The sequence below is a fragment of the Macaca fascicularis genome, chromosome 9, assembly GCF_037993035.2.
Source record: "Macaca fascicularis isolate 582-1 chromosome 9, T2T-MFA8v1.1".
Taxonomy (NCBI): domain Eukaryota; kingdom Metazoa; phylum Chordata; class Mammalia; order Primates; family Cercopithecidae; genus Macaca; species Macaca fascicularis.
In genome coordinates this window covers 22,706,715-22,732,570 of record NC_088383.1, presented here as the reverse complement: position 1 = coordinate 22,732,570, position 25,856 = coordinate 22,706,715, and the positions used below count along the sequence as shown (strand labels likewise).

Here is a 25,856-nt window from a genome sequence, read left to right as displayed (position 1 = left end):
GATGGGAGGATTGCAAGGCTGCAGTGAGCCATGATCGTGCCATTGTACTCCACCCTGGGCGAGAGAGTGAGACCTCATCTCTAAAACAACAACCACAGCAACAAAAAAACCCAATGCTTGTCCCATAAGATTATAATATGGTATTTTTACTGTACCTTTTCTGAGTTTAGATATACAAATACTTACCATTGTGTTATAGTTGCCTACAGTATTCAGTACAGCAACATGCTATACAGGTTTGTAACCTAGAAGCAATAGGCTACCATGTAGCCTACATGTGTAGAAACTGTACCACATAGGTTAATGTAAATACACCATGATGTTCACACAATGAGGAACTTGCCTAACGGTTTGCCTAATTATGCATTTCTGAGACCCAATCACTGTCATTATTAAAGCATGCCTGTAACAGGTTTTCGTGGTTATTGTAAGAAAGCCTAGCTTAGCAGCCTTCTCTAAACTCTTTAGCTAACTTATTTTGGGAAACAGTAGCCCAGCTATGATCCAACAAATTTTTATGAGTGCCCTGAATGTTAGTGGAGGTAAAGTACTGAGTACCAGCCATTACATTTATATACTAGATTGCGCTTTAGTAATATTAACATAGCTACTTTTGTTTAAAATGTATTATGAATTTTTAACCAGTCTTCTTTTGCTAACCCAGTTGTGAAACTTTAAAATTTTTTGTCTGTTTCATGTTACTATATTTATATAAGTTGAATGTGTTTTTAGTTTACTAAATAACGTTTTATTTACAAATGCAAAGTATAGTTATTCAGCCTTAATATGTTAAACTTTTATAAATTCATTAACTAGTTATTGTAAATGTGATTACAGGTGTGTTCGAATCAAAATAAACATTAGTCTGAGAATAGGAAATTTATTTTAGCACCTTTCCTAAATAAAGTGCAGTGTACCACAATTTTTGGCATATATATTTTTTTTCAAAGAAGAATGAGAGCAATTAATTTAAACATGTTTTCTGTTTATAATGTTTGTACAAGTAGTTTTTATTCAAAGTTTCAAAATGTTACCTAAATGGAAATTATGTTAGTATTGTTTTAAACTAAAAATTCCAGCTTTGTAATACAGAAAATTCATAATTTAGGCACATGCTAGAATTATTTAAATATTCATTTTCATAATATACAGATTTTTAATTTTAGTTACATACTTACTATTTGATATTTCAAAAAATAGTAACGTTTTAAATTTCCATGCATTTTTCTGCTGGTAACTTGAAAAAAATTTTAAATTTGTTTTCCAGTGTTTGGATTAGCCTAAATATGTTTCATGAATTGCAGATTATAGTATGAAACTCACTAATGAGTATGTAACCATTATTTTATGTTCATGATGTATATTGTAAGAAAATCAAATGAAATAAACACACATTAGGCCATATGTTGGATGTGTGGAATTGATTAATGTTTTCATTTCCAAGAAAATTCCATTATAATTCCCTGTGATCTTTAGCATTAGCGATATTTTTTATTGTAGAGATCTGTTTCTTTATATCTTACAACACATACATTTGTACATTCTTAATCTGACTTTAACAAATAGTTGAGAACAGTTTGTATAAATCCCAAATACAGAGCATTTTAACAGTGTTATATGTTTAAATACAGAAAAGCCTAATAAAGTGATGTTTTAAATTTTATGTGTCAACACAGTATTTCTTCTTAAATAACTTATGAAAATAGTGTCTGTGTGTACTTTAAGAAATTTATTTTCAATGTTTCATCAGGAAAGCAGTAATTTATCTTTTAACAGCATATATTCTAAAAAGTGAACTATAATGGAAGCTATCTTTCCTTAAAATGGCCAGTCATGTGAGCCATAATATTCATTGATAGTAAAATCAATAGAGCATTGATTCAAAGCTTAATCCTTAGAGACTGTTATTTAGAGTGACAGACATAGCCTAGTAAATATCTAGTTCTGTTTAATGTGTTCAGTGCATGAGGTTTTGCTATCTTGAATGTGTGCACTAAATACAATTTATACGTAGGGTAGAAAATAGTAGCTATTAACAGACACATAGCACTTTCAGTTATGATGGTGATAAAATATTTGATAAGAAATTCTTAGCTATGAGTTCAGCTGTTTTCTCTTCTGCTATAGTTCAGTTATATCCAAAGCAAATTTAATACTTAAGAGTGCTATTAAGGAATTGTCTCCATTTTCTTAGATGTTCTTTATCAATAACTATACTTTTTTTCCTGAAATTATTTCATGGGAGAGGTTTGCTGAAAATAATGATTTTTATATTCACCTTTTTTCCCCCTCAAGAAATCTGAAGTAGAATATGGATTGAGAATAGATTCAGGACTTAAGATTGATTGGACTTCATTTGAATGTTGTAATCTTATGTTAGAGCACTTGAAACCTTTTTACCTATACATTTCTCATTTAAAATGAGCCGGTTTTTGTAAGATTGATTTAAACATAAATTTTTGATAACATGAATGATAGTTTCTTATGAAGTCGTATTATTATATCTTGATGTTAATATTCAAGTATTTCGATAAATATTGAAAAAGAATAACACCAGGTTTTTCTGATCTAGCTACTGCCAAACCATACATTAATTTGTAGACTCTTGTATATTACAAAATTTGCTTTTTAAGAGTTTAGTACTAATTAATGACCTTTCCTTTCAAAATTGGTAATTCCAATTTGATGATACTGTTATTAATAACCTAAGTTGATCAAAAAGGTTTTCTAGATTTGCTAATAAAATATATTTTGCATTTATATCTGATGTTTTTCTACTGAAAAAAGAAGTTGCCTGTAATAAATCCTCTGCTTTATTTTTTTAGCATATCTCCAAGGTATCAATTTAATAACTATCAAAGTAGCTACTGCAGTTGTTGCATTTAAATTGATTTACATGTCAAGACTGGCAGTTTAGCAGCTGCGCTATTATTCCTAGATCGGTCAATTTACTTGAGAAAAACCTACTACTGAGTTCTACTGACCTGCCTGACAATATAGGCCCTATTTCTATTCCTGTAATTAGGCCTGCAACTAACTCAGAATATTTTTAATTAAAATATTTTGGTCAATGTGTTGCACCAAATTAGGCCTTTCAGTGAAGATTTAATTCTGGAAATAGTGTGATTAGAATATTTAATGAGTTGTGTTCAATTAAGATTAACAGGTTGTGTGTGTTGAACACAGTGTTTGTGTGTGACCATTTTGAGTTTTACAATCATAAATGTTACTCCTTATTTTTAACCTCAAAGATATTTGTTCAATAGTTGTCTGACAAGTAAATTTAAATTCAGTTGAAAATTTATTTTAAAGTAACTTTTTTATTCTGATAGTACCAAGAAAGCTGATTTGAAATGCATCAGCTTTTTAAAGGACTAGGAAAGCTTTTACTCTTAATGTTCTTCTCTTCCAGCAAAAGCCAAAAATGAGGAAATTGCCACTTAAATGTTTACAAATAAACAGTTGAGAAATCCAACGTAAACACTGGTTGTTTCCACATCTCTGTCTAATTTGGGAGTTTTTTATTTTCTAAAGGAATATAGCAATACGAAATTAAAAGGTACTCAATTTTATAGGCTTTTATCTCATTTAAAAGCTTTGATAAAATCATGTGTATAAATATTTCAACATTGAGCCACCATAGTATAGGGGTAGAAATAAAAGCACTGACTAGAAAATTTATTCAGAATTTGATTCAATTAATATGTAATTCATGGTAACAAATAGCTCTTATCTTGATCTTTCTCCTGTTGAGATCCTTCTTTTTGTTGCTGACTTCAACGGTGGAGTCTTTACTATAGACTAGTAGACAGGTAGACTACATGTAGCTCGTTTAGTTTAGATGTCACTCCAGGAGTCACAACTTTGGGTGCTGCAAAAATATGAGATCTAGTATCCACAGTGTATTACTGGGCACTTTTTTGAAGGGTGTCAGTGACTAGAGCTATCTACAGTGCTTTGAATTTACTAAACATTATAATGCTGGGAATGTATGTAAACATTATCTATTTTGGATAAATTATTTTCTTTTTCCTCTTTGTAATATAGGCACAAATAATTTTTTTGTTTTTATTTTAAACTCCCCATGAAAAACTGTTATATTTGTACTGTAGGTATGATGATATTCTGATCAATGGACTTCCAGATTGGCGACAGCCTGTATTCTACTACAGGCGGGTGAGAAAAATGAGCAATGCTGAGCTGGCATTACTCTTATTCATTATTCTCACAGTGGGTCATTATGCTGTAGTTTGGTCAATCTACCTGGAAAAACAACTGGTAAGTATTAGTAATAAATCAAATGAACTAGCCTCCTTAATTTTATATGGAATTTCAGACATTTATTTTTCAACTGATGAAAATTTCTATTTCTCTGTGTATACTTCTTATTCTAATAGTTTTATACTCAATGTTTGACATATTTCTAAGTCAAGAAGAACCCATGAAATAAGAAAATATTCTTCTTTTAAAAAATGTGGCACTTAAGTTTATTATAAAACTTTGTGAAAGCCCACATACGTAGCTGGGAATTAGAAGGTAGAACCATGTTTTAATTATCACCTTCCAAATAGAAATTTTTTTATGTAAGACTGACTTTAGATTTTTTTGTGTCATAGGCCTTTATATAATGAATGTTTACTTTTAAAATGTTTTAAGTAAATCAAATTGGAAATGAATATAATATTCTAACTTCAAAGATCAATTGGTTAAAAAATTATTACACTTTTCTTGGTTTAATATGCTACTCTATAGTTTATTCTTCTGTGAGTTTTTATTTATGTGTCAAAGATAATCAAACATATTTATCAGTATTCATGAATTAGCATCTGTTTACTTATTCCTTTTGAAGTGACATTATTAAAGTTGGATGAATGAGAAAAAGTGAGTTGAATGCTTTCTCTTCTTAGAAAACTTTGATTGCTATGGAGATGCACATGACTGACAGTGCTGAACTTCATGTGTGTTTAAGGCCTGGATACCATGGCAACAGTTATTGTGAAAGATTGATGATTTTACTTAATCATGTTGGACCCTACATACATTTGCATAAATGTTCCTCTATAATGTTTACCCTTCACAGAAGAGCCTAGATAACATTTGAAGTGTACATGTTAATGATAACCTGTAACCATAATTCTTTCCACATTAAGGATGAACTGCTAAGTAGAAAAAAGAGAGAAAAGAAAAAAAAGACTGGCAGCAAGAGTGTGGATGTATCCAAACTTGGTGCTTCAGAAAAAAATGAAAGGTGAGAGTATATAAAAATACTTCATAATTTGAAGCTGTTTTAAAATACATCTTTAATATGATTCAACTTCATATGTATGTCTATTTACATGTGCTCTCATTTATATCTGTGGTAGTCTTATAAAAGACTAATAAGGTGCCATTGTTTATGAGACAAATTCTAATCTTAAGCAAAATTTCTTCCAGTTTTTTTCCCCTATATGAAATGTTAATATATATTTAAATAATCCCTCAAATTCTTCTAGTTTGAAATTTTTATACTGAACTTTAGAAACAAAGTACTATTAGACGGACCTATCACTTAGCTCAGGAGTAACCGTATGTAGAGAGGCGGTGATATGCAGTACACTCAAAAAGATGCCACCATTTCTTCTATTGATTCATAGAAAGGAATAAAGGGTTTAAATAGTTCACACAGCAGGGCATGAACTGGGATCAATGAGGGATGGAGATCAGAGACTATTCTGCCTGTCTTCTATTCTGATGACATCAGTGAGTAATGCTTCAGTGAACTGCAAATGACATTAATTTTTATGTATTGGTTTGTTTATGCTACAGTCTTCATATCTGGTTGTCAGCACATGGGAACACTCTGATGATGGTTAGTTTTTTTATAGCTGAAGTAATCATAAGGCTTAATAATTCATTGTACAAAAGTGATGAAAAGCCCAGGTTAGAAAGAGGGCTTTTGTTTATCTTTGTAACTTGATTAGGAACCTCCTTCCCCAAAATCTTAGCCTGGTTTCTCTTACATGCTATATATATTGCATTTGTTGTGACTACTATATTTCATGATAGCGTAAGTCAGTTATAAATATTTCAATGAATAATTTCTTCATTTTTTTTGTTGTTGTTGAAGTAGTCATTCAAAAAAGAGTTCATGATCTTTATAAAAATATTTTGTCTCCCAGCTTTCTCTGTATATTCCTCATTTGTTGTATGGTGTTCTTTTTTTCCCTCCCTTTAGATTGCTGATGAAACCACAGTGGCATGATTTGCTTCCATGCAAACTGGGGATTTGGTTTTGCCTTACACTAAAAGCATTACCTCACCTAATCCAGGTAAAATGTACCTCTTTTATATAACATTAGATCCTTTATTTTTAATCATTCATGAAATAATTTATGCCCATGTTGGCTTTCTGAATGCCAATATGCAGTGGATGCTGTATAATGTTGATTGAGTAGGATTTTTGTAAGTTAAACCTAATTTAGACAATTCTAAGATTATTTAGATATCTGTTTCTGTAATTATCTTTTATAATGGTTTTAGATTGCCTTAGAGTCCCAAGATGCTAGAAAAAGAAAAAAAAAAATACTATCTTTAGTACAGAGATAAAAGCAATAAAAATTTAATCTACTGTTATCATTAAAAGCATAACCAGTAAAAAGGAACAGCATTCAAGTAGCTTGCCACTCATTATTTTAATAGCATTTAAGTACAGAGTGTTAAAAAAAAAAGAAAAACCAACCTTTACATGAACATCTGTATAATTATGCCAAAATATATATTGCTTTCCATTTTATTTGCAAATTTAAGAAGAGTGAGGACATTTTGTCTTATACAGGTAATCAGTTTCTGTTTCTATTTAGTCTTGATTAAATAATAAAATGTGTATATATATCATATTTATGTCAGTTTCTTTTTTTTTAATTTAGTATATCAAAGCATATTTTATTAAATTATTGCTTTGTTAATTTTGATTATTGCATCAGGTTAGAAAATCCCCAACACGTAAATATTTGAAAGTCAATAAAACACTTTTTGGTTTACAGATTCTGAGGTTGAGATTGTAATTTTTGGAGAGAAATGTTTTATTTTAGAAAATAAGTGTTTATAATCTAGAGGACCAGATAATATTCTATTCAGTTCTACCCACTTTGTAGTTACATAGTAGAGCTATTTTTCCTGATTGTTTAAGGAAGCTGACTACAACTTCTGCATTTTCCTTTATTTTTCTCATAATGAAAATTTTATATTTAAAGGAGAAATGAACCAAAATACTAGTGTACTTCTGTCCTTTGAGAAATTACCAGTTTTTCCATCAGTTCATCTTAATAGTTATTGCTTATAGAATCTTACATTTTGTTTACAGTTAATAGAGAAAATTTACAGTATTTTGGTAATTTGAAAGGTTTGTTTTTAAGTTGTTTAGTGTGTTATATTGTTTGCTTGAAAAAATACTCTGCAATGCTTGTATGCTGTCTGTAAGACTTACTGAGAGGGAAAGTCTTTATCACACTGGTATGTTTACGAGAAAATGAGACAGAAAAATAATTTTAGGGCAGATTTTCTTATTTTTTTAAGTCTGATTATTTTTTGCCAACTTTAGAATCTGTGCAACAGGCAAACCAGAATATAGATGAGTTTAAAAGTATATTCATGAGGCAGTATAAATAGAATGTTACATAACATGTCAATATTAAAAACTTCTTTGTAATTTTAATCTAATTTGAGATAAAGTTTATTTGGTAAAATTAACATATTTCTTGTTTAGCATCTAGAGTAATTTACCAGACTAGAACCAACATGTTATTATGGCTTAGATTTATAATTTACTTTAAAATACTTGCCTGTGATAGCTGTTAATTCATGTAACAGATTGATGGTTTTGCCTCATCACAAATTTGTAGAAAATATACAAAAATGAGGAATTTTACAGAAACTTTTTAGTTTCTTTAGAAACTCTGCTTTTTTTAACTGATCGGTTTAAATTTTAAAGTTTTTACTTACTTGATGGTACCTGCTGCCTTTCAGTTTTGAGATGCGAGGCATTAGGGTTTCAAGACCTTTTACATCTAATTTTTAAATTTTATTCTAATTATTTCTTCTTGATAAATGGATTTCAAGAAGAAAAGTAAAATGATTTTCCTTTTTAAAGCAAATATTTGATATTTTTATTCTGCATTGGGGACCTTAGGTTAGTGTTTCTAGTGGTCACTAACAAAATAATGTCATGCAGTAGACTCTTTCAAATACATATTATAATAGTGAATGTACTTTAGATTGATAAACATTGCTTATGAAATACATTAGCAAAACAATACTGATCAATTGCTCTCAGGATTAGATTTTTGTCTGCTTTTTGTTTATAGTATGCTATGACCTTTGTATTAACCTGAGATCTTCTTAAATAAGATATTTATGAAATTTAGTATGAGTCTTTTTCACCTGAAGTTATCTGGATTGGTAATTGGAACAGTGATCAAAAAAGAATGCTCTTAAGACTCTAAGAATAAAAAATGATAGGTACAACCTTAAAGTTTTAAAATGTGTACTTTATGCACCACTTTTGTGATATAGAACCATTGTTTTTCATTTTTATTTTATTTTTTTTTGAGACAGAGCCTCACTCTGTCACCCAGGCTGGAGTGCGGTGGTGCGATCTCAACTCATTGCAACCTCTGCCTCCCAGGTTCAAGCAATTCTCCTGCCTCAGCCTCCTGAGAAGTTGAGACTACAGGTGCCCGCCACCATGCCCGGCTAATTTTTTGTATTTTTAGTAGAGATCGAGTTTCACCATGTTAGCCAGGATGGTCTCGATCTCCTGACCACATGATCTGCCCGCCTCGGCCTCCCAAAGTGCTGGGATTACAGGCGTGAACCACGGTGCCCGGCCATTGTTTTATTTTTAAATAAGAGTCCACTGATTGAAGTTTCTTGTACTCTTCCTGGCGTAAACTATGCAGATAATCTTGCTTTCTTTAAAGAAGAGTCAAACTAGAGTCTTGTGAAACAATGTAATTGTATAATCTTTGTAGATATATGTGATTTCCTCCAAGTCTTTCATAATTGGCTTTCTTACATCTAGTTAACATCATTTTAATTTAATTTAAGATTTTTATTTTCTAGAGACAGGAGCTTGCTATGTTGCTCAGCTGGCCTCATACTCCTGGGCTCAAGTGATCCCCCCACCTCAGCTGTCCAAGTAGCTGGGACTATAGGCACGCACCTCCATGCTAGTCTTTTTTGGGGGAGGTTGGGGGTACCCTAGGTGGGACATTAAAACAGCATTTTTAACAACTCTTATTTTGAGCTTGCCAAAGCATTCAATTTGGTTTTTCAGAGAAACAGTTCTTACTCCTTACTCATATCTCATCCTTTTTTACATAGTAATTAATTGAATCATGTAATTAGAATAACAAGGAGGTTTAAGAGTTAACACAAGCAGCTCTTGTAAGTATACAGTAAATTAGTTAAGCACATTTAAGTTAAGAGAGTTTTACTTTTGGTGTAAATTCCCTGCATTTTATGAAAAGTTAATTAAAACTGAGCTGCAAATATTTGATGTCTGTATATAGCTGTTGGTTAAGAAGCAGGGTCCAAGCTAAAAGTGGGAGATTCAGAGGCTTCCAGCAAGTGACCTTTACACTGACAGAATCTGTACCCAAATCTTGTCATAGCAACAGTTCTTCAGTCTAATTTCTTTCCTTCCCATTCATCCTCTAAATACCCATTCCTTTGCTGCACTTCACATACATAAGGTCGTTTGGTAGGATTGGGAAAAGTGGCATTTCTGGCTCACTTGTGTTCCCAGGTTTGCTTTTATTACTTAGCATCTAAGAGCCTTAAGAAAACTCTTGTTGCCTGCTTAGTATACCTAAATTATTTTCTATTTCCTCCCAAACAAAATTACAAATGCAAATAATTATTTCCACATTTGATGTGTAAGGCGTCTTTTGGTCAGATGTTTAGAAAGACGATTCAGCCAGTTCAATAAACAGATACTAAATGTGTATCAGAACATGGCACTACTAGGGACTACAGAGATAAATATGCCTTCGCTAGGACCTTAATGTCAGGTAGCAGATATAACACATGAGTTTAAATAACCATTCTACAATACGGTATATATGCTTCACATGTTTAATATGAACAGTGACTTCTATAGATATTCGAAGAAGTAAGGTTGTCTCTATTTGGGATGACCAAGAAAAACTAAAAAGAGGAACCACTTGAACTGAGTGTTGAAAGATGAATAGACACTTAACAGTTAAGTGCCCACTTTGTATACTAGGTGGTATACAAAGATAATTTTGTAGATGCAGTACTTCCCATAAAATCATACTGTGTTAAGGCTAAAAGCATCCTGAGGAAAACATTTTACAAGAGCCTTTTTTAAAAGAGGCTATCATGTAGCCCATTACTAGGTTCTCAGATTGTATTCCAGGTCTGTAGATTCTGACTATATCTATTTAGGAATTTATATTATAACAGGTAAGTCTGATATGACAAGTCTAAAAAGAATATTTAGACAGAATAAAGTTAATTGATAAGACAGCAAAGTATTTCTTTGATTACACACACATCTGTGAAAGATATGTGTACATTGTTAGGAATGGTAGAAATAAAGTACATAAGGACTGTGAAACCAGCAGAAAATATATGAAGTGGTTCTGTGATTGGGCAAGATAGAGGTAAAAGTATCTCTTTGATAGTTCCCCTTGCTTTTTGAGAAGGTCCTTATAACCTCCAGAGCACTGGATTTTGTTCCTTTCCTTTGCTCTGAGAAGGATATTGGGAAAATTATAAGAATTGATAGAAGAACAAAGCCAAAGAGTGAAAAGCTATTCTACTTAGTGGATGTTAAATATTTGATAATATTAAATTAATGTTAAACATTTCCCAAGTAGGTCAGTATTCAAGGACAAGATGTATAGATGTTACCATATTTAGTCAAATGTATGCCCCATCTAATCTATATAGGCAGAAAAGGTAAAAGTCAACTGAGAAATTAAAGGAAAAGAATACAGTGTTTGTAAATTGATGAGTGAATGGAAGGCTGGTGTGTATGTTTAGAGAGATGAGAGAACACTGGAGAGGAGTAAAATGCATGACTACATACATGGAAGCAGGGGGCGCTTGAGGAAGTGTGTTGAGATAGCTAACAAAGCAAGTAGAGTGATCCCCAGAAGACATGGGTATGAATTAGTATATAACAAGGAACTTGGACTATATCAACAGAGGGCTTAAATTCTTTGAGGCAAGAATTTAATTATAACATTTAAAGTATAGCTCCTGTGACACTTTGACATCTTACCAATCTGTTTCTGCTCTTACAGTGGGTTTGAAGGAAGTACACATTCTCTTGGAATCTGACAAAAACCAGTCTTCTTTGTTGGTTGTATTCGGCTTGTAACCCCAGGAAGTTTTTCTAACCTCCAAAATGCCCGTCTTGGGTATTTTTAAATTGATCATATGTTGTGTAACGTGGAAAATAGCAAGTAGCTGATGACATATAATCAGTGCTCTGTGCATATTTTCAATTTAGCCGTTATAACTTAGTTTATTTTTGCAACTGTATCAGAACATTATGTATTTTTGCCCATAATAATTTAGATTGCTCAGACCATCAGTTTCTCTCATAAAATCAGGAAGTGCCACATATCCCAAGTGATTACCAGTCTAAATCATAGACACAGTTCCCTGTATTTCCTGAGATCAAACAGGTCTTCAGCAGTCAGAACTTAATTTGCTTGAGAATTTGTTTGATTTTTCTAGGAATTCACCATTCAAGTTTCTCTCTGACCTATATATTACATTTCTCGGTAGCATAATTTATAAAATACAAAACTCATTTGGTTGTGCATTGCCTAAACTTGTAAATTTGTCACCTTTTTAAGTCCCAGTCCTATCTTTTCTCATTACCAAGCAGATCTAACAAGAACACCATTCAAGTAAAAATTGTCATAGGAAGTTTCCAGCATGCATATCCCCACCCCCATCAGGATGTATAGGTTGCCTAGGAGCAGTGGCTGAGAAAATAGAGGAATCTTCTCTGTACAGCTCTGGCTTTTACCAAAAAAAAAAAAAAAAAAAAAGGTTGCCTGAGAGTAAAGGAGTACTATACTTTATAAAACTATCTGTAAATGGAAGCATCCTCTCTCCCAAGAAGCTGCTTTTCCCGTGTAGACTACAACTGTGGACAAGCCTGGAGGTCACCCTCCCTGACAATTAGGGCCCTTCCTTTCTAGCTCCTTTGCTTCTGCTTGCTGGGACTCTGTCAGAAACCAAACAAACAAAACATTCACAGCTAATTAGCAGGAAAAAAAGCTTCTAAAAGGCTATGAGGCATTTGTTTCAAGCTGAGTCGCCTGCCCTTCTACTTAGAGTTCAACAGATTTTCCAAGGGATGAGGCAGCTTGCTTTTAATACTCTAAAACTTTTTAAAACTTTTCAGACACACACACACACACACAAACCTGACACAGGAAATACATAAACAAATGAAAAGAGATGGAAGAGTTCATCTGAATTTTTATAAGCTGAAACTCCACCGCTGCAGGACAGAGGGATACAGGAAAACTGGAACGACCTTACAACATAAGACAGAGATTCCTTACTTCCACCCTCTGAAAGTAAATCCTTGCATCTTACGCAAGTACTCAGAGATCCAAAGACAGACTATAGAGTTTTGTAGGTTATTGCTAGATGTAGAAAAGATAAAAAGCCATAAAATGTTAGGTAGGATGTTAGCAACATATAGTCTCATCAATTCCATATTTTATAGATGGAAATACTTAAGACTCAGATTGGTGAAACAGTTTCCCCAAAGTGACACAACTAGTTAATGGTAGAAATGAAACTTAAAACAGCTGAAAATAAATATTAAAATATAAGAAAAAAATATGTAAGAAATATAAAAACTAAAAAAGAATAAATTTCTCCCCAGGTAGATAACTAGAACTTTATAGTATAAGCTGTCTAATCTTAAACTCCCTGTCAGAATGTTCAGGCTGATTATAATTACAAATTTTCCTCAACTTACCGATTGCATCCTGATAAGCCCATCATAAGGAGAAAATACCATAAGTTGCAAATACATTAAATATACCTAACCTCCTGAACCTCATAGCTTAGCCTAGCCTACCTTAAACATGCTCAGAACACTTACATTTGGCCTACAGTTGCATAAAATAATCTAAAACAAAGCCTATTTTATTTTTAAAAAGTGCTGAGTGTCCCATGTAATTTACTGAATACTGTACTGAAAGAAAATACAAACAGAATGATTGTATGGGCCCTGGAAGTATGGTTTCTACTGAATGCATGTCACTATCTCACCATCATAAAATGGAAAAATTGTTCTGTTAAACCATCGTTAAGTCAAGTTGGGAACATCTGTATGACATAAGTTGTAGAAGGATTCTTACATTGAGTTAGGGCTGAATAAATGGCTTCTACAGTCTCTTCTATCTCTTGGAACAAATGGAAAAAATAGTTTTTAGGCTTTGCATCTCCTTGAATATTACTGTCTCAGGTCAGAGGAAGACAGTAGCTTCTGGTTTTCTGTTTTGTTTTTATTACTTTTTGTGGATTTAGTCTTATTATAATTCTGTACAGAAATTTTGATTCATCAAAATATAAAATTTTAAAGTTTTTCTATATTTTTCATTATAGTTTTATTGCTTTTTTTTTTTTTTTTTTTTTTGAGGCGGAGTCTCACTCTGTCGCCCAGGCTGGAGTGCAGTGGCGCGATCTCGGCTCACTGCAAGCTTCGCCTCCCGGGTTCCCGCCATTCTCCTGCCTCAGCCTCCGGAGTAGCTGGGACTACAGGCGCCGCACGCCCGGCTAATTTTTTTGTATTTTTAGTGGAGACGGGGTTTCATTGTGTTAGCCAGGATGGTCTCGATCTCCTGACCTCGTGATCCGCCCGTCTCGGCCTCCCAAAGTGCTGGGATTACAGGCTTGAGCCACCAAGCCATATTATATGTAATTCTGAGATTATAGTATAAGCCAGTGGGAGAACAAAACAATATAGAGCATTTGATTTTGTGGGCAGATTTTCAGAAATGTACTTACGGTGTTTTCCTATATTGAAGGTTATTTCTAAGCTTCAAACAAAAGATTTGGGCTATCAAAATGAAAAAGAAATAGAGCATCCTCTATATTGTTTCTAGGTATCCTTCCTCATAACTTCCATATTCCTTATTCCCATCAGGACAGGTATTTCCCTGCTCCTACCACTGTAAATCAATGCCTGCCCACCTGCCCGCCTTCCTACCTTCCTGCCTTCCTGCCTTCCTTCCTCTCTCTCTCTCTCTCTCTCTCTCTTTTTCTCTCTTTCTTCCTCTCTCTCTCTCTCTTCCCCTCTTTCTCTCTTTCTTTGTCTCTTTATCTCTCACTTTCTCTTTTTCTCTCTCTTTCTCTCCCTTTTCCTTTCCTTTTCTTTTCCTTTTTCCTTTTTCCTTTTCCTTTCACTTTCCCTTTCCCTTTCCCTTCCCCTTCCCCTTCCCCTTCCCCTTCCTTTCTGTTCCGGGGTACATGTGCAGAATTTACAGGTTTGTTTACATAAGGAAACATGTGCCATGGTGGTTTGCTTAATACCCATCACCTAGGTATTAAGTCCCATATGCACTATTAGCTATTTATCCTGAAGCTCTCCCTCTTCCCGCTCCACCACAGGCCCCGGTGTGTGTTATTCCCCTTCTTGTGTCCATGTATTCTCATTGTTCAGCTCCCACTTATGAGTGAGAACATGCAGTGTTTCGTTTTCTCTTAGTTTAATGCCCTTGTTTCTTAAGTTTTTCTTTGGATTGCTTAATATGTTGACGTTTATATGGAGAGATAAAAGTAAACCAAAACATTACCAACAGTGCCAGCTTAGCGTATTCTCTTATCACTTAATGAACTATGTCAAGAATGTTAAAGGATGGCCGGGCGCGGTGGCTCACACCAGCACTTTGGGAGGCCGAGGCGGGCGAATCACCAGATATCAAGAGTTCGAGACCAGCCTGGACAGCATTGTGAAACCCTGTCTCTACTAAAAATATAAATATTAGTCGGGTGTAGTGGCAGGCGCCTGTAGTCCCAGCTACTTGGGAAGCTGAGGCAGGAGAATCGCTTGAACCCAGAAGGTGGAGGTTGCAGTGAGCCAAAATATTGCCACTCTGCTCCAGCCTGGGTGACAGAGCAAGACTCCATCTCAAAAGCTAAAAAAAAAAAAAAAAAAAGGTTTAATGTAAGGATATTCTCCATCTCACAGCTTACTAATCTTGGAAATACTGTATCTTCAGGGCTTAAACTAATTATCATCATTACAAAACCTTCCTTCATCAGGCCAACTGAAAAATTCTCATTGTATGTTCTCCATACTAACTGTGTAGCATTTACTATTTGTATTAATCACAGTAGACTGATAGACCTTAGTCTGTTTCCGGCATATGCCTCATGTCTGTCTGGTTGATAGGAAAGTGGGCATTCTGCTCTACCTAACCATTCAGGAGCTCAGAGCAATGATGTCTTTACCATCTTCTAGCTCTATCTATCTGGAACATGTGGCCTCCTTGCTCATTATGACAAGAGTAGAGAGCTGGAGGATTTGCATGAGCTTTTCTGTTTGGAAATGACACATGATATTTCCATCCACAGTCTATCCAGAACTAGTCCTCTGACCCCACCTAATCTTGAAAGAACAAGGAAATGTGGGAAAACAGAATGTTGAGTGAGCACCACTTTCTTTGCCAGTAATTCTTTCAACAAACTTTATTGATTGATTGCATTATTTACTTCGTGCCAGGTACTCTTTTAGGCCCTTGGGGCAGGGGTGGGGAGAGAAAGACAACAATTCCTGTTCTCATGGAGCTTATATTCTATATTCCATATTTTGGTTAATATTTATAGTTATTTTTACATATTCCTTAAGGGAAACTGTTATGTCTTATATAATCCCCATATATCCTAATAATGTACAACACATATAATAGTGGTTCAATAAATAAGCATAAATATCCCTGTTTAATGTCTTCTTGTGCAGGAGCCTGTGCTCTATAATTACATACAAAGAACACTCATACATTCTTTAAGTTAGCCATCGTTTAAATGTAAAACCTGTCCCCTGTTTGATGTCTATGCAGGCAGGTTTTGAACTCTTCAGGAAATTTTAAGTACTGGCCAAGGGCGGTGGCTCACGCCTGTAATCCCAGCACTTTGGGAGGCTGAAGTGGGTGGATCACCTGAGGTCAGGAGTTCAAGACCAGCCTGGCCAACATGGCAAAAACCCCGTCTCTACTAAAAAATACAAAAATTAGCCGGGTGTGGTGGTGGGCGCCTATTATCCCAGCTACTCAAGAGGCTGAGGCAGGGAGAATTGCTTAAACCCGGGAGATGGAAATTGCAGTGAGCCGAGATCATGTCACTGCACTCCAGCCTGGGCGACACAGCGAGACTCTCTCGGGGAGAAAAAAAAAAAAAAAGAAATTTAAATACTAATACAGTTGCTTCTAGAATAAAATCTTTTGCTTATGGTTCCATTCATAAGGATTATAAACTCCTTGAGAATAGGAGTTCTTTCTGTTTGGAAAAATGTAAACTACATAATTTTAATACAGTATTATGGGTCAGGCAGTTCAGAGGCCTAATCAATTAAAGTAAGCATTTAATTATTCATTAAATGTTTATTAAGCTTCTGTAAGTGCCAGGCAGTATACTGGAGCTATAAGGATGGATTAGAAGTTTATATCCCCAGGAAATCTAACTTTCTGTGTAGGTAAACTAGAGTTTACTCTGGACCCAAGTAAGTTTTTGTGCTTATTTTTTTCATTAAGCAATTTTACTATAATTTTATTCACTTGAATTCACCCCCCCCTGTGAAAAATGGGAGGGAAAAAAGGTTGAAAACAATTTTTTCTATTCATCCTCTTTTGAATGCTTGAATTCAAAAGCATACCTTAAAGAATAGCCATACCTTAGAACATACCTTAAAGAATAGCCACCTGGTTTCTTCTTGAATACTACCTCCAAAATCAGTCTGTTTCATTTTCAGTTAATTATTAGGAAATGCTTATATATATGTATATTATTTTTATTTTTATTTATTTTTTTTTGGAGACAGAGTCTCACTCTGTGACCCAGACTGGAGTGCAGTGGTATGATCTTGGCTCACTGCAACCTCCGCCTCCCAGGTTCAAGCTATTCTCTTTCCTTAGGCTCCTGAGTAGCTGGGATTATAGGTGCCTGCCACCACACCTGGCTACTTTTTTGTATTTTTAGTACAAATGGGGCTTCACCATGTTGGTCAGGCTAGTCTTGAACTCCTACCCTCAAGTGATCTGCCCACCTCAGCTTCCCAAAGTGCTAGGATTGCAGGTGTGAGCCACCACGCTCAGCTTCTTCCTTGTATTTATCCAAAATCAAAACTTTCATCTCTGGAATCGTATATAGTAGTTTATACCATTCTTTCCTATAATAAACCTTGAGATATTCTATGGTAGTTAGGAAGTTATCCCCAATCTTCTTATCTCTAATCCCTTATAAAAACAGAGTTTCAAGCTGCCTCCCTGTTTAATCACTTTCCTTTTAAAGTCTATTTGCCAGTGTATCTTAAAGTGCAATACCCCAAACTGTACACAAGGATGGTTGAAACAATGTAAAGTTGTACAGTAAAGTAGAATTGCTTGAGTTCATAGAATGTTAAGGAAATAATGTTTCCTGGAGTGGGTATATTGTAATTTGATTTCAAAGCGTAGGTACAATATGGAAAAAAAGAGAAAACATGAGGAGTGTTTGAATAAATGCTTAGAAATAGAGCAAAAGGAAGATAAAAGCAGTGAATGAAACTACGGAATGTATTGAAACTCTCAGATTAAGTAGAGTAGGTTAGGATGATTGGGTGGATTGCAGTCCTTAGATAGGTGTGGATTTGGATTAAACGTGTATTTCAAAGAGGAAGTTTTAGTGGGATTATGTGCCATAGCAGGAAGAAACATTAACAGAGAAATGTTCAAATTTGGCAGTACTACTAGGAAGAGTTTGCTATTACGCAGCAAAATGAAGTAAAAAGGATGCAATTAAAAAGGTCACATAAGCAAGAAGATACAGGATTTGGCAGGGGAATTTTGGTGAAGTATGAAGCACAAAACTCATCCTTTGTGTTGGAAAACAAGATCCTTGTCAAATTGGTAGAAGTAGTTAGGAAAAGGCCTGGCACAGTGGCTCACACCTGTAATCCCAGCACTTTGGGAGACCGAGGCGGGTGGATCACCTGAGGTCGGGAGTTTGAGACCAGCCTGACCAACGTGGAGAAACTCCATCTCTCTACTAAAAATACAAAATTAGCCAGGTGTGGTGGCACATGCCTGTAATCCCAGCTACTCGAGAGGCTGAGGCAGGAGAATCTCTTGAACCCGGGAGGCGGAGGTTGCGGTGAGCTGAGATCGTGCCATTGCACTCCAGCCTGGGCAACGAGAGCGAAACTCCGTCTCAAAAAAAAATAAGAAGAAGAAGAAGAAGAATAGCTAACATACATATAAGGCCTAATTATGTGGAAGATGTCATTCTGTTTCCCAGGTATTAACATATTTAATCTTCATAACAGTCATATAAGTTAGGTACTTTTATTATCGCCATTGTATGGATGAGAAAATGGACGTACAGAGAAGTTAAAAAATTTGCTGAATGTCACATAGCTAGTAAGATGGCAGAGCTGAGATCTTAATTCAGATAGTCTGGCTCCAAATCTGTCCTCTTAATCACCATATTTCACTGTGCTATACTATGATGATTGATTTCAGCCTACTTTCTTTTACCTCTCATAAATAACTAATCCGTGCCCTTCTTTTCTTGCATGTGCCACATTTCCTACTCCCCTCAAGGAGCCAATGCCTTCCTGACCTTTTCTTCTTCCCTACTATTAAAACTTACTCTGTGGAAAGACGCTAATAAGCTCATTCATTCGCACCAAGGTATAAATGACTCATATGGCTTAATATAAAATAATACTTCTTTAGGGCTGACTTTTTTTACGGGGGGTGGGGAATGTTAAGGGGCTATAAAAACTTAACCCAAAACCCCGTTGAAACTTAAACTGTATATAGGCATGGGAGAATGAGTAAGTTGGGTGATGGCCATCTGTGCTCTTCCAATCGTACCATTGTTTACCTGGCCTAGGGCTTGTGTGAATCCTCATAGAAATGAAGTAGGAACGTAAAAGTGGGGATGAAAAGAATTAAGAGATCTTTTACTATATTAATAATATATCTGTATTGTATTGAGTCAATTATTTTAGGAATACCTAATTTTTATTAGGTGGGGGAGTTCTGATAGAACCCCAAGAGACACAGACCCCCAGGAGAAAGCTTTAATTTGGCCACAGTCATAGATGAAAAGAGTTTCTAGGGTTTAAGTATTTATGTATTTACATCTGAGTCAAAGTAGTGTCAAAGATTTTGTTCCTTTTTTTCCTGCAGAAATAAAGCTCTCTCAGATGGGTCTATGATTTATCTGCTCTAGGAATCTTATAGTCTAGGAATGTTACCCTAGAGTTACTCTTGATACCCTTCTTTTTCTTATTTCACCTCAGTTCGTCATCAGGGCCCTTCATTTCTTGCCTTATTAGGTTTCTCATATATTTCAGTCTAGTTCAATTCAGTAAATACTTACTTACTGAGTACCTGCTTAATGGCAGATACTGTGCTCTGGGCATGTAAGTATTCCTATCTCAATTTCTCATCTGGAAGAGAATATAACATGATACAAAGCAGTTATAGACATGTTTAAATACAAAAGGTAGTATACAAGGGAGAATTACACTGCCAGAGAAGGTCAGAAAAACTTGCAAAGGAGATGGGTCTTGAATGGGTTTTCAAGGATTAATAAGAGTTCATCAGAATAATGCCAGGGAAGCACAATATTATAGGCAGAGGGCAAAGCAATTGCACAGACATGGAAGCACAGTGTGGGCTGGTAGCTGTTATACAAGTGGTATTCCTATAAAATATCTGCGGTTTGAGCCAAGGAGTGTGGTAAAAGATCTGTTTTGTTTATTTTCATTGTCAGGATCTCATATGCCTAGAGCATCAACTTGTTTATTTTTGTGTATGTCATTATTTAAGACCTATTTTTTTTTTTTTTTTTTTTGGTACACCACTAAAGCCTTAGCTGTGTGCCACTCATTGAGACTTCGGTCACTGTATTTTGACACCTAAGTGTATGTATGCAGTATGTATCCTCAGTCCTCAATCCTCAAGACTTCATGGTAATGGTTTTTATACTGGTCTCTAAGGTTGGTAGAAGGAGGAGTGGCAACTTTCACTTTTATATACATGTGCATATAAGTTTTATAATCAGATTTGAAAATAATTCTGAATATCTATTGTAGTTAAAGGGCTAATATGAAAATAGCAGTAGTACTTTGTTAGTCACAGTAATATAAATTACTATGCCAAATCAGTTCAGCAAATGAGTTTTTCTGCTCTTTGTACATGCAACAGTATATTATGAAAATAGCTGGCCGGGTGCAGTGGCTCACGCCTGTAATCCCAACACTTTGAGAGGCCGAGGCGGGATCACAAGGTCAAGAGATCAAGACCATCCTTGCTAACACGATGAAACCCCGTCTCTACTAAAAATATTTTTTAAAAAAATTAGTCGGTCATGGTGGTGGGCGCCTGTAGTCCCAGCTACTCAGGAGGTTGAAGCAGGAGAATGGCATGAACCTGGGAGGTGGAGCTTGCAGTGAGCCAAGATCGCGCCACCGCACTCCAGCCTGGGAGACAGAGCGAGACTCCATCTCAAAAAAAAAAAAAAAGAAAGAAAGAAAATAGCATACAATGGAAGAAAACAGGAAGAGGATACCTCCTTTCCGTATCTGAGAGAAAAAATAGTTTAAAATTATACTCAGAATTTCTTGTCGTAACTGGCTCTCCAGGAGAGAAAAATCATAGACAAATGTTTAATTTCTACTCATCATAAAATCTGAAAACAAAAAGAAAAGCTATAAAATGAATATAATGCTTTAAAATTAAGTTATATGGAAAATATTATTGAAGCACACTGATTTTTATGCTAATTTATGTATGCCCTTTTTTTTTTAAGGATGCTGGGCAGTTTTATGCTAAATATAAAGAAACAAGATTGAAGGAAAAGGAAGATGCACTGACTAGAACTGAACTTGAAACACTTCAAAGTGAGTTTTAAACATTAGTATTTTAACAATATCATATAAAATTAATGATTTAAATGTAAATTATCTTTTAAATTCAGCAGTAATTAAATTTTCTGGTTTTCTTTTTTTTTTTTTTTCCCCACTCCCTAGTGGAGGCACTTGTACTTAATGTGTTTGACATGGAACATGCTACGTTATAGCATTACTTTACCACCCAAAGTTTGGTATCAGAAGGAAGGATAAAATCAGCTTGAGTCATGTAACTCCTCAAATCCGGGGGCATCCAAAGTCTGCAAAGCCCTAAAATACTTCAGTATTTTAATTACAATTGATATTTAGTGCTAGTTTAACCAGTTAATCACCCAACTTGCTGTGTAACAGTTGTAGTTAGGAAACCTGAAAATACCAATGATTTTTGTTTTGAAAGGTTTTGTTTCATTTGCAGTATTGTTATATAGTGTGAACAACTTTGTATAAATTATCAGTATGTTGAAAAGAAATCTTCCATTGAACACAAAGACAGTTCTTGCTGATTTTAGGAAAAGTTGAATATATTATTTAAAAAGGTGTTTTCTCAGCTCCAGTCCTTTTGTCTATTTTTGCCTTCTCTACCTCTTGGCTCCCACACATATATGCTCTGTCTCTTTGCATTTCTTTATTTTTATTCCAAGCACTTAATACTACTTTAATTTATATGTTAGTTTTGTTTACCATCTGATTTCCACCCCACCCCCCATCCCCAGTAGAATGTAAGCTCCGTAAGGATAAGGTCTTTATCTGTTTTGTTCACTGTTATGTCCCAGGTTCTAGGGGTTTGGGTGTGGTCATTTTAGGGGGTCATTTTTCAGTCTGTCACAATCCTTCAGGTGTCTGGACAGCTTTAGAACAGAGACCGTTCATCTTTGTGTCTGCAACATCAAACAGGGTCCTGGCACATAATAAATGTTCGGTAAATGGATGGATGTATGAATTCATGTAATGCCATGAATATTAATGAGCATCCACTGAGCACGTAGCCGTATAAAACACCATCTCGAGAAGCACATTATTTAATTCAAAAAGTTTCAATACTTACAAATACAAAATAATATTCACATCAACTATATAATTGTTTAAAGTAGACTTCTGTTAAGAAGAAGGAGTTAGAATGATAGAGGATTATTACATACCAAGATTGACATGTGTGTTAAGAAGTAGGAGTGTGCAAGTGAAACTCTGTCATTTTTATGTAATTGTTATTTTAGGAAAAATTGGTACATAACAATTGCTAAGTCTTTTCAGACTAATCACAAGAAGAAGAAAAATTACAATTGTAAGAGAAGAGAAGACTATCGGCCAGGCGCCATCGCTCATGCCTGTAATCTCAGCACTTTGGGAGGCCGAGGCAGGCAGATCACCTGAGGTCAGGAGTTTGAGACGAGCCTGGCCAATGTGGCAAAACCCCGTCTCTACTAAAAATACAAAAATTAGCCATGTGTGGTGGTGGACACCTATAATCCCATCTACTCGGGAGGCCGAGGCAGTAGAATCACTTGAACCTGGGAGGTGGAGATTGCAGTGAGCCGAGATCACGCCATTGCACTCCAGCCTGGGTGACAAGGGTGAAACTCCATCTCAAAAAGAAGAAAAAAGAAAAGAGAAGAATATAAAATTAATCCAAAATTTACCTAGTGGCAACATAAATACACTACATTTCATTGCTCTCATAGACACAGCTTATCATTTCTATGTAATTTTTTGTTAAAAAACTTAATTGTTGTAATTTTGGTAGATGTGTTAGAATTCTTTAACAGTAACAAGACTAAGTATATACACTACCCTTTCTGAAATTAGAGGTTAAACATGAAGTGTTTATCACTATACAAAAGCTCATTTTGGAGTTAACTATTTTTCCAGAATTGTTCAATGACTTTTGTTCTGCTTAAGAGTTTTATATAATTCTCAAACATATTTAATAGTTTCTTCTTGGCTGGGCACAGTGGCTCATACCTGTAATCCCAGCATTTTGGGAAGCCAGGATGGGCGGATCACTGGAGGTCAGGAGTTCGAGACCAGCCTGGACAACATGGTGAAACCCCATCTCTACTAAAAATACAAAAATTAGCTGGGCGTGGTGGTGGGTGCCTGTAATCCCCACTGCTCAGGAGGCTGAGGCAGGAGAATCACTTGAACCTGGGAGGCAGACGTTTCTGTACATCGAGATCATGCCACTGAGCTCCAACCTGGGTGACAGAGCAAGACTCCATCTCAAAAACAAAATGTCTCTTTTAATTTTGTCATCGTCTGATTTTGTAAAAATCACAAGCTAAAAAATATGTAAATATCTGAAAGTGAAAATGTGTAACAGTCTTCACTTTACACAAATGTGTAACATTTGAAAATTCATCACTAGCTTATCAGTTATTGAAACTCAGAGTGGAATAAGTGAATACCAGAAAGCATATTAAAAACAATCCTCATACCATGCTCTGAATAAGAAGACTGTTATCTTGCATGCTGCCTTTATCAGTGGTATATTTAGAAAAGGCGATGGTATCAACATTAAGAATGTTAAAGAACAGTCACATTTACTGTTAACAATGTCAGACTGTCATGTATTTTTTAATGTAGTCTCTAATGGTTACATGCAAAGAATATTTTAATTAATTTTGTTAACTTCATTACAGTATTCTGCATTGTATACTTTAGAATTAATACATAAAGGCCCCAAATCCCCCAGTGTGCATTTCATTTGCCCCATCCTTCTTAATTTTAAAGACCATCATCAGAATATCAAGTTCATAATAACATTTCCATCTACTTAATTGAGTAAATGCATCTCATGTAGATTAGCAATAGCTGTTTTATGCTGCCTGTTTTTCATGACCTAATTGCTAATCTGCCCTCATCTGCTTTACTGCTTAGATTGTGCAGTATTCTCTGAGGGCTGCACTACAACTACTTCAAGTAGGGTGCAATAGTCTTATTAAAATGGTATTTTAGATATGGGGGGGCAGTGAAAAGGGTGATTTCTTAAAAATAAATATCCTTCTGAGAAGTCTTTATGCAAAAGAAATATTGATATATGTTTGGGAAATTTGGGGCACTTATTATAAACCTTTAATCAATTTTGTAGTTTAGGTTTAAATAAGTTGAATACTTACAAATATTAGACTTTTGAGGGTTAATGATTTTTTTGCACATTCTCTAATCATATGTTTCATTCTAAATTAATGAAAGTGAATTATGTGTACTAAAACAGCCCATATCATGAATGAGAAAAAGACATGTTTGACTTACTTTATAAAGAAATTGTAAAGGTCACAATTTGAATAGACAAGGAAAGGAAAGTATAGAAGTAAACTTGATTATTTCCTTGACCCCTTTCTTTGTACCTTATATGATTTTAAAACAAAACCAAAATTAATCAAAACGCTGCTGCCAAGTACTTCCTTTAAATATGGAGAAATAGTTCCCAACATTAGTTATGTTTTTCTTGTTTTGTGGTCCTTGTTGCATGCCCCAGAAAGGGATTGAAGTAGGGGTGCCTCAGGGACACCCTGTAAGATGAAGCACTCAGTGAGAAAGTGGGGGACAGAATGTGACTTTTTAGCGTGGCAGGATGAGAAAGTTTAGTCACCTTCCTTAAGACTAAAGGAAGAGTGATTTTCTAGAAAACTCAGGTTCATGAAGAAAGTAGTTGATTTGGGGGTTGGTAGGGAAGAAGAAAAAATAGATTGAAGAAGAGTAGCCACAGTTTAGGTTAGAACACTTTGCCTGTGGTAACATAGGGTGCTCACGGATGGGAGCATACTCTCTGAGATAACTTATGCAAAGACATATAACCAATCACTAGCTCCAGCATATCTGAAAACATGACCTAATAGAATCTCTGTACCTTATGCCATTTTATATTATAAAACCTAAAATCTAATAGGAGCCCTCGTTCCAAAACAGTTTATATATAGGCAAATAACATCTAAAGAATATAGTATTTTATCCTAGGTACTTTTACCTAAGGTACAGTATAATATCCTAGGATATTTGAATACCAATGAAAGTGTGAAATTTTAAAATCATACAACTCAAATATAAATTTACAATTCCCTTAATATTTCAAATCATATAAGTATATAAATACATAAGTATATATATTCAATATATAAGGGACTGATTTTGTGGAAGACAAATTTTTCCATGGACCTGGTGGCAGTGGGGGATGGTTTTGTGATGAAACTGTAGTTAGATTCTCATAAGGAGTGTGCAACTTAGATCCTATGAGAATTTAATGCCGCTGCTGATCTGCCACGAAGCAGAGCTCAGGCAGTAATGCTTGCCCTCCTGCCGCTCACCTCCTGCTATGAGGTCTGGTTCCTAACACGTATGGACTGATACCAGTCCATGGCCCAGGGCTTGAGGACCCCTGCTGTACATGAAGTTGATAAAGTTTCCCTCTATTCCTAGTTTTCTGAGCATTTTTAGAAATCATGACGGGGTATTGAATTTTGTGAAGTGTTTTTTTCCTGCATCAATAATTGTGATTATGTGATATTTCTTTTTTGGTATATTAATACGATAGATTACATTATTGGATTTTGAATATTGAACCAACTATGCGTACTTGGAATAAACACCACGTGGACATGGTGTATAGTTCTTATTGTTGAATTCTATTTGCTACTATTTTGTTAAAGAGTTTTACATCTATATTCATGAGAGATATTGGTCTGTAATTATCATTGTCCAT

General features: G+C 34.9%; 1 protein-coding gene across 5 annotated transcripts in view; it reads left to right on the top strand.

Moving 5' to 3' along the window:
- DNAJC1 (DnaJ heat shock protein family (Hsp40) member C1) overlaps positions 1–25,856 on the top strand; it is a 239,673-nt gene that overhangs the window by 78,542 nt on the left and 135,275 nt on the right. For all 5 annotated transcript variants that reach the window (XM_074001181.1, XM_005564782.5, XM_074001182.1 and 2 more), the window contains 4 exons: positions 4,113–4,278; positions 5,151–5,248; positions 6,215–6,308; positions 21,061–21,151. In XM_074001181.1, the coding sequence (XP_073857282.1) occupies positions 4,113–4,278; positions 5,151–5,248; positions 6,215–6,308; positions 21,061–21,151 (449 nt within the window). The remainder of the gene's footprint in view (positions 1–4,112; positions 4,279–5,150; positions 5,249–6,214; positions 6,309–21,060; positions 21,152–25,856) is intronic.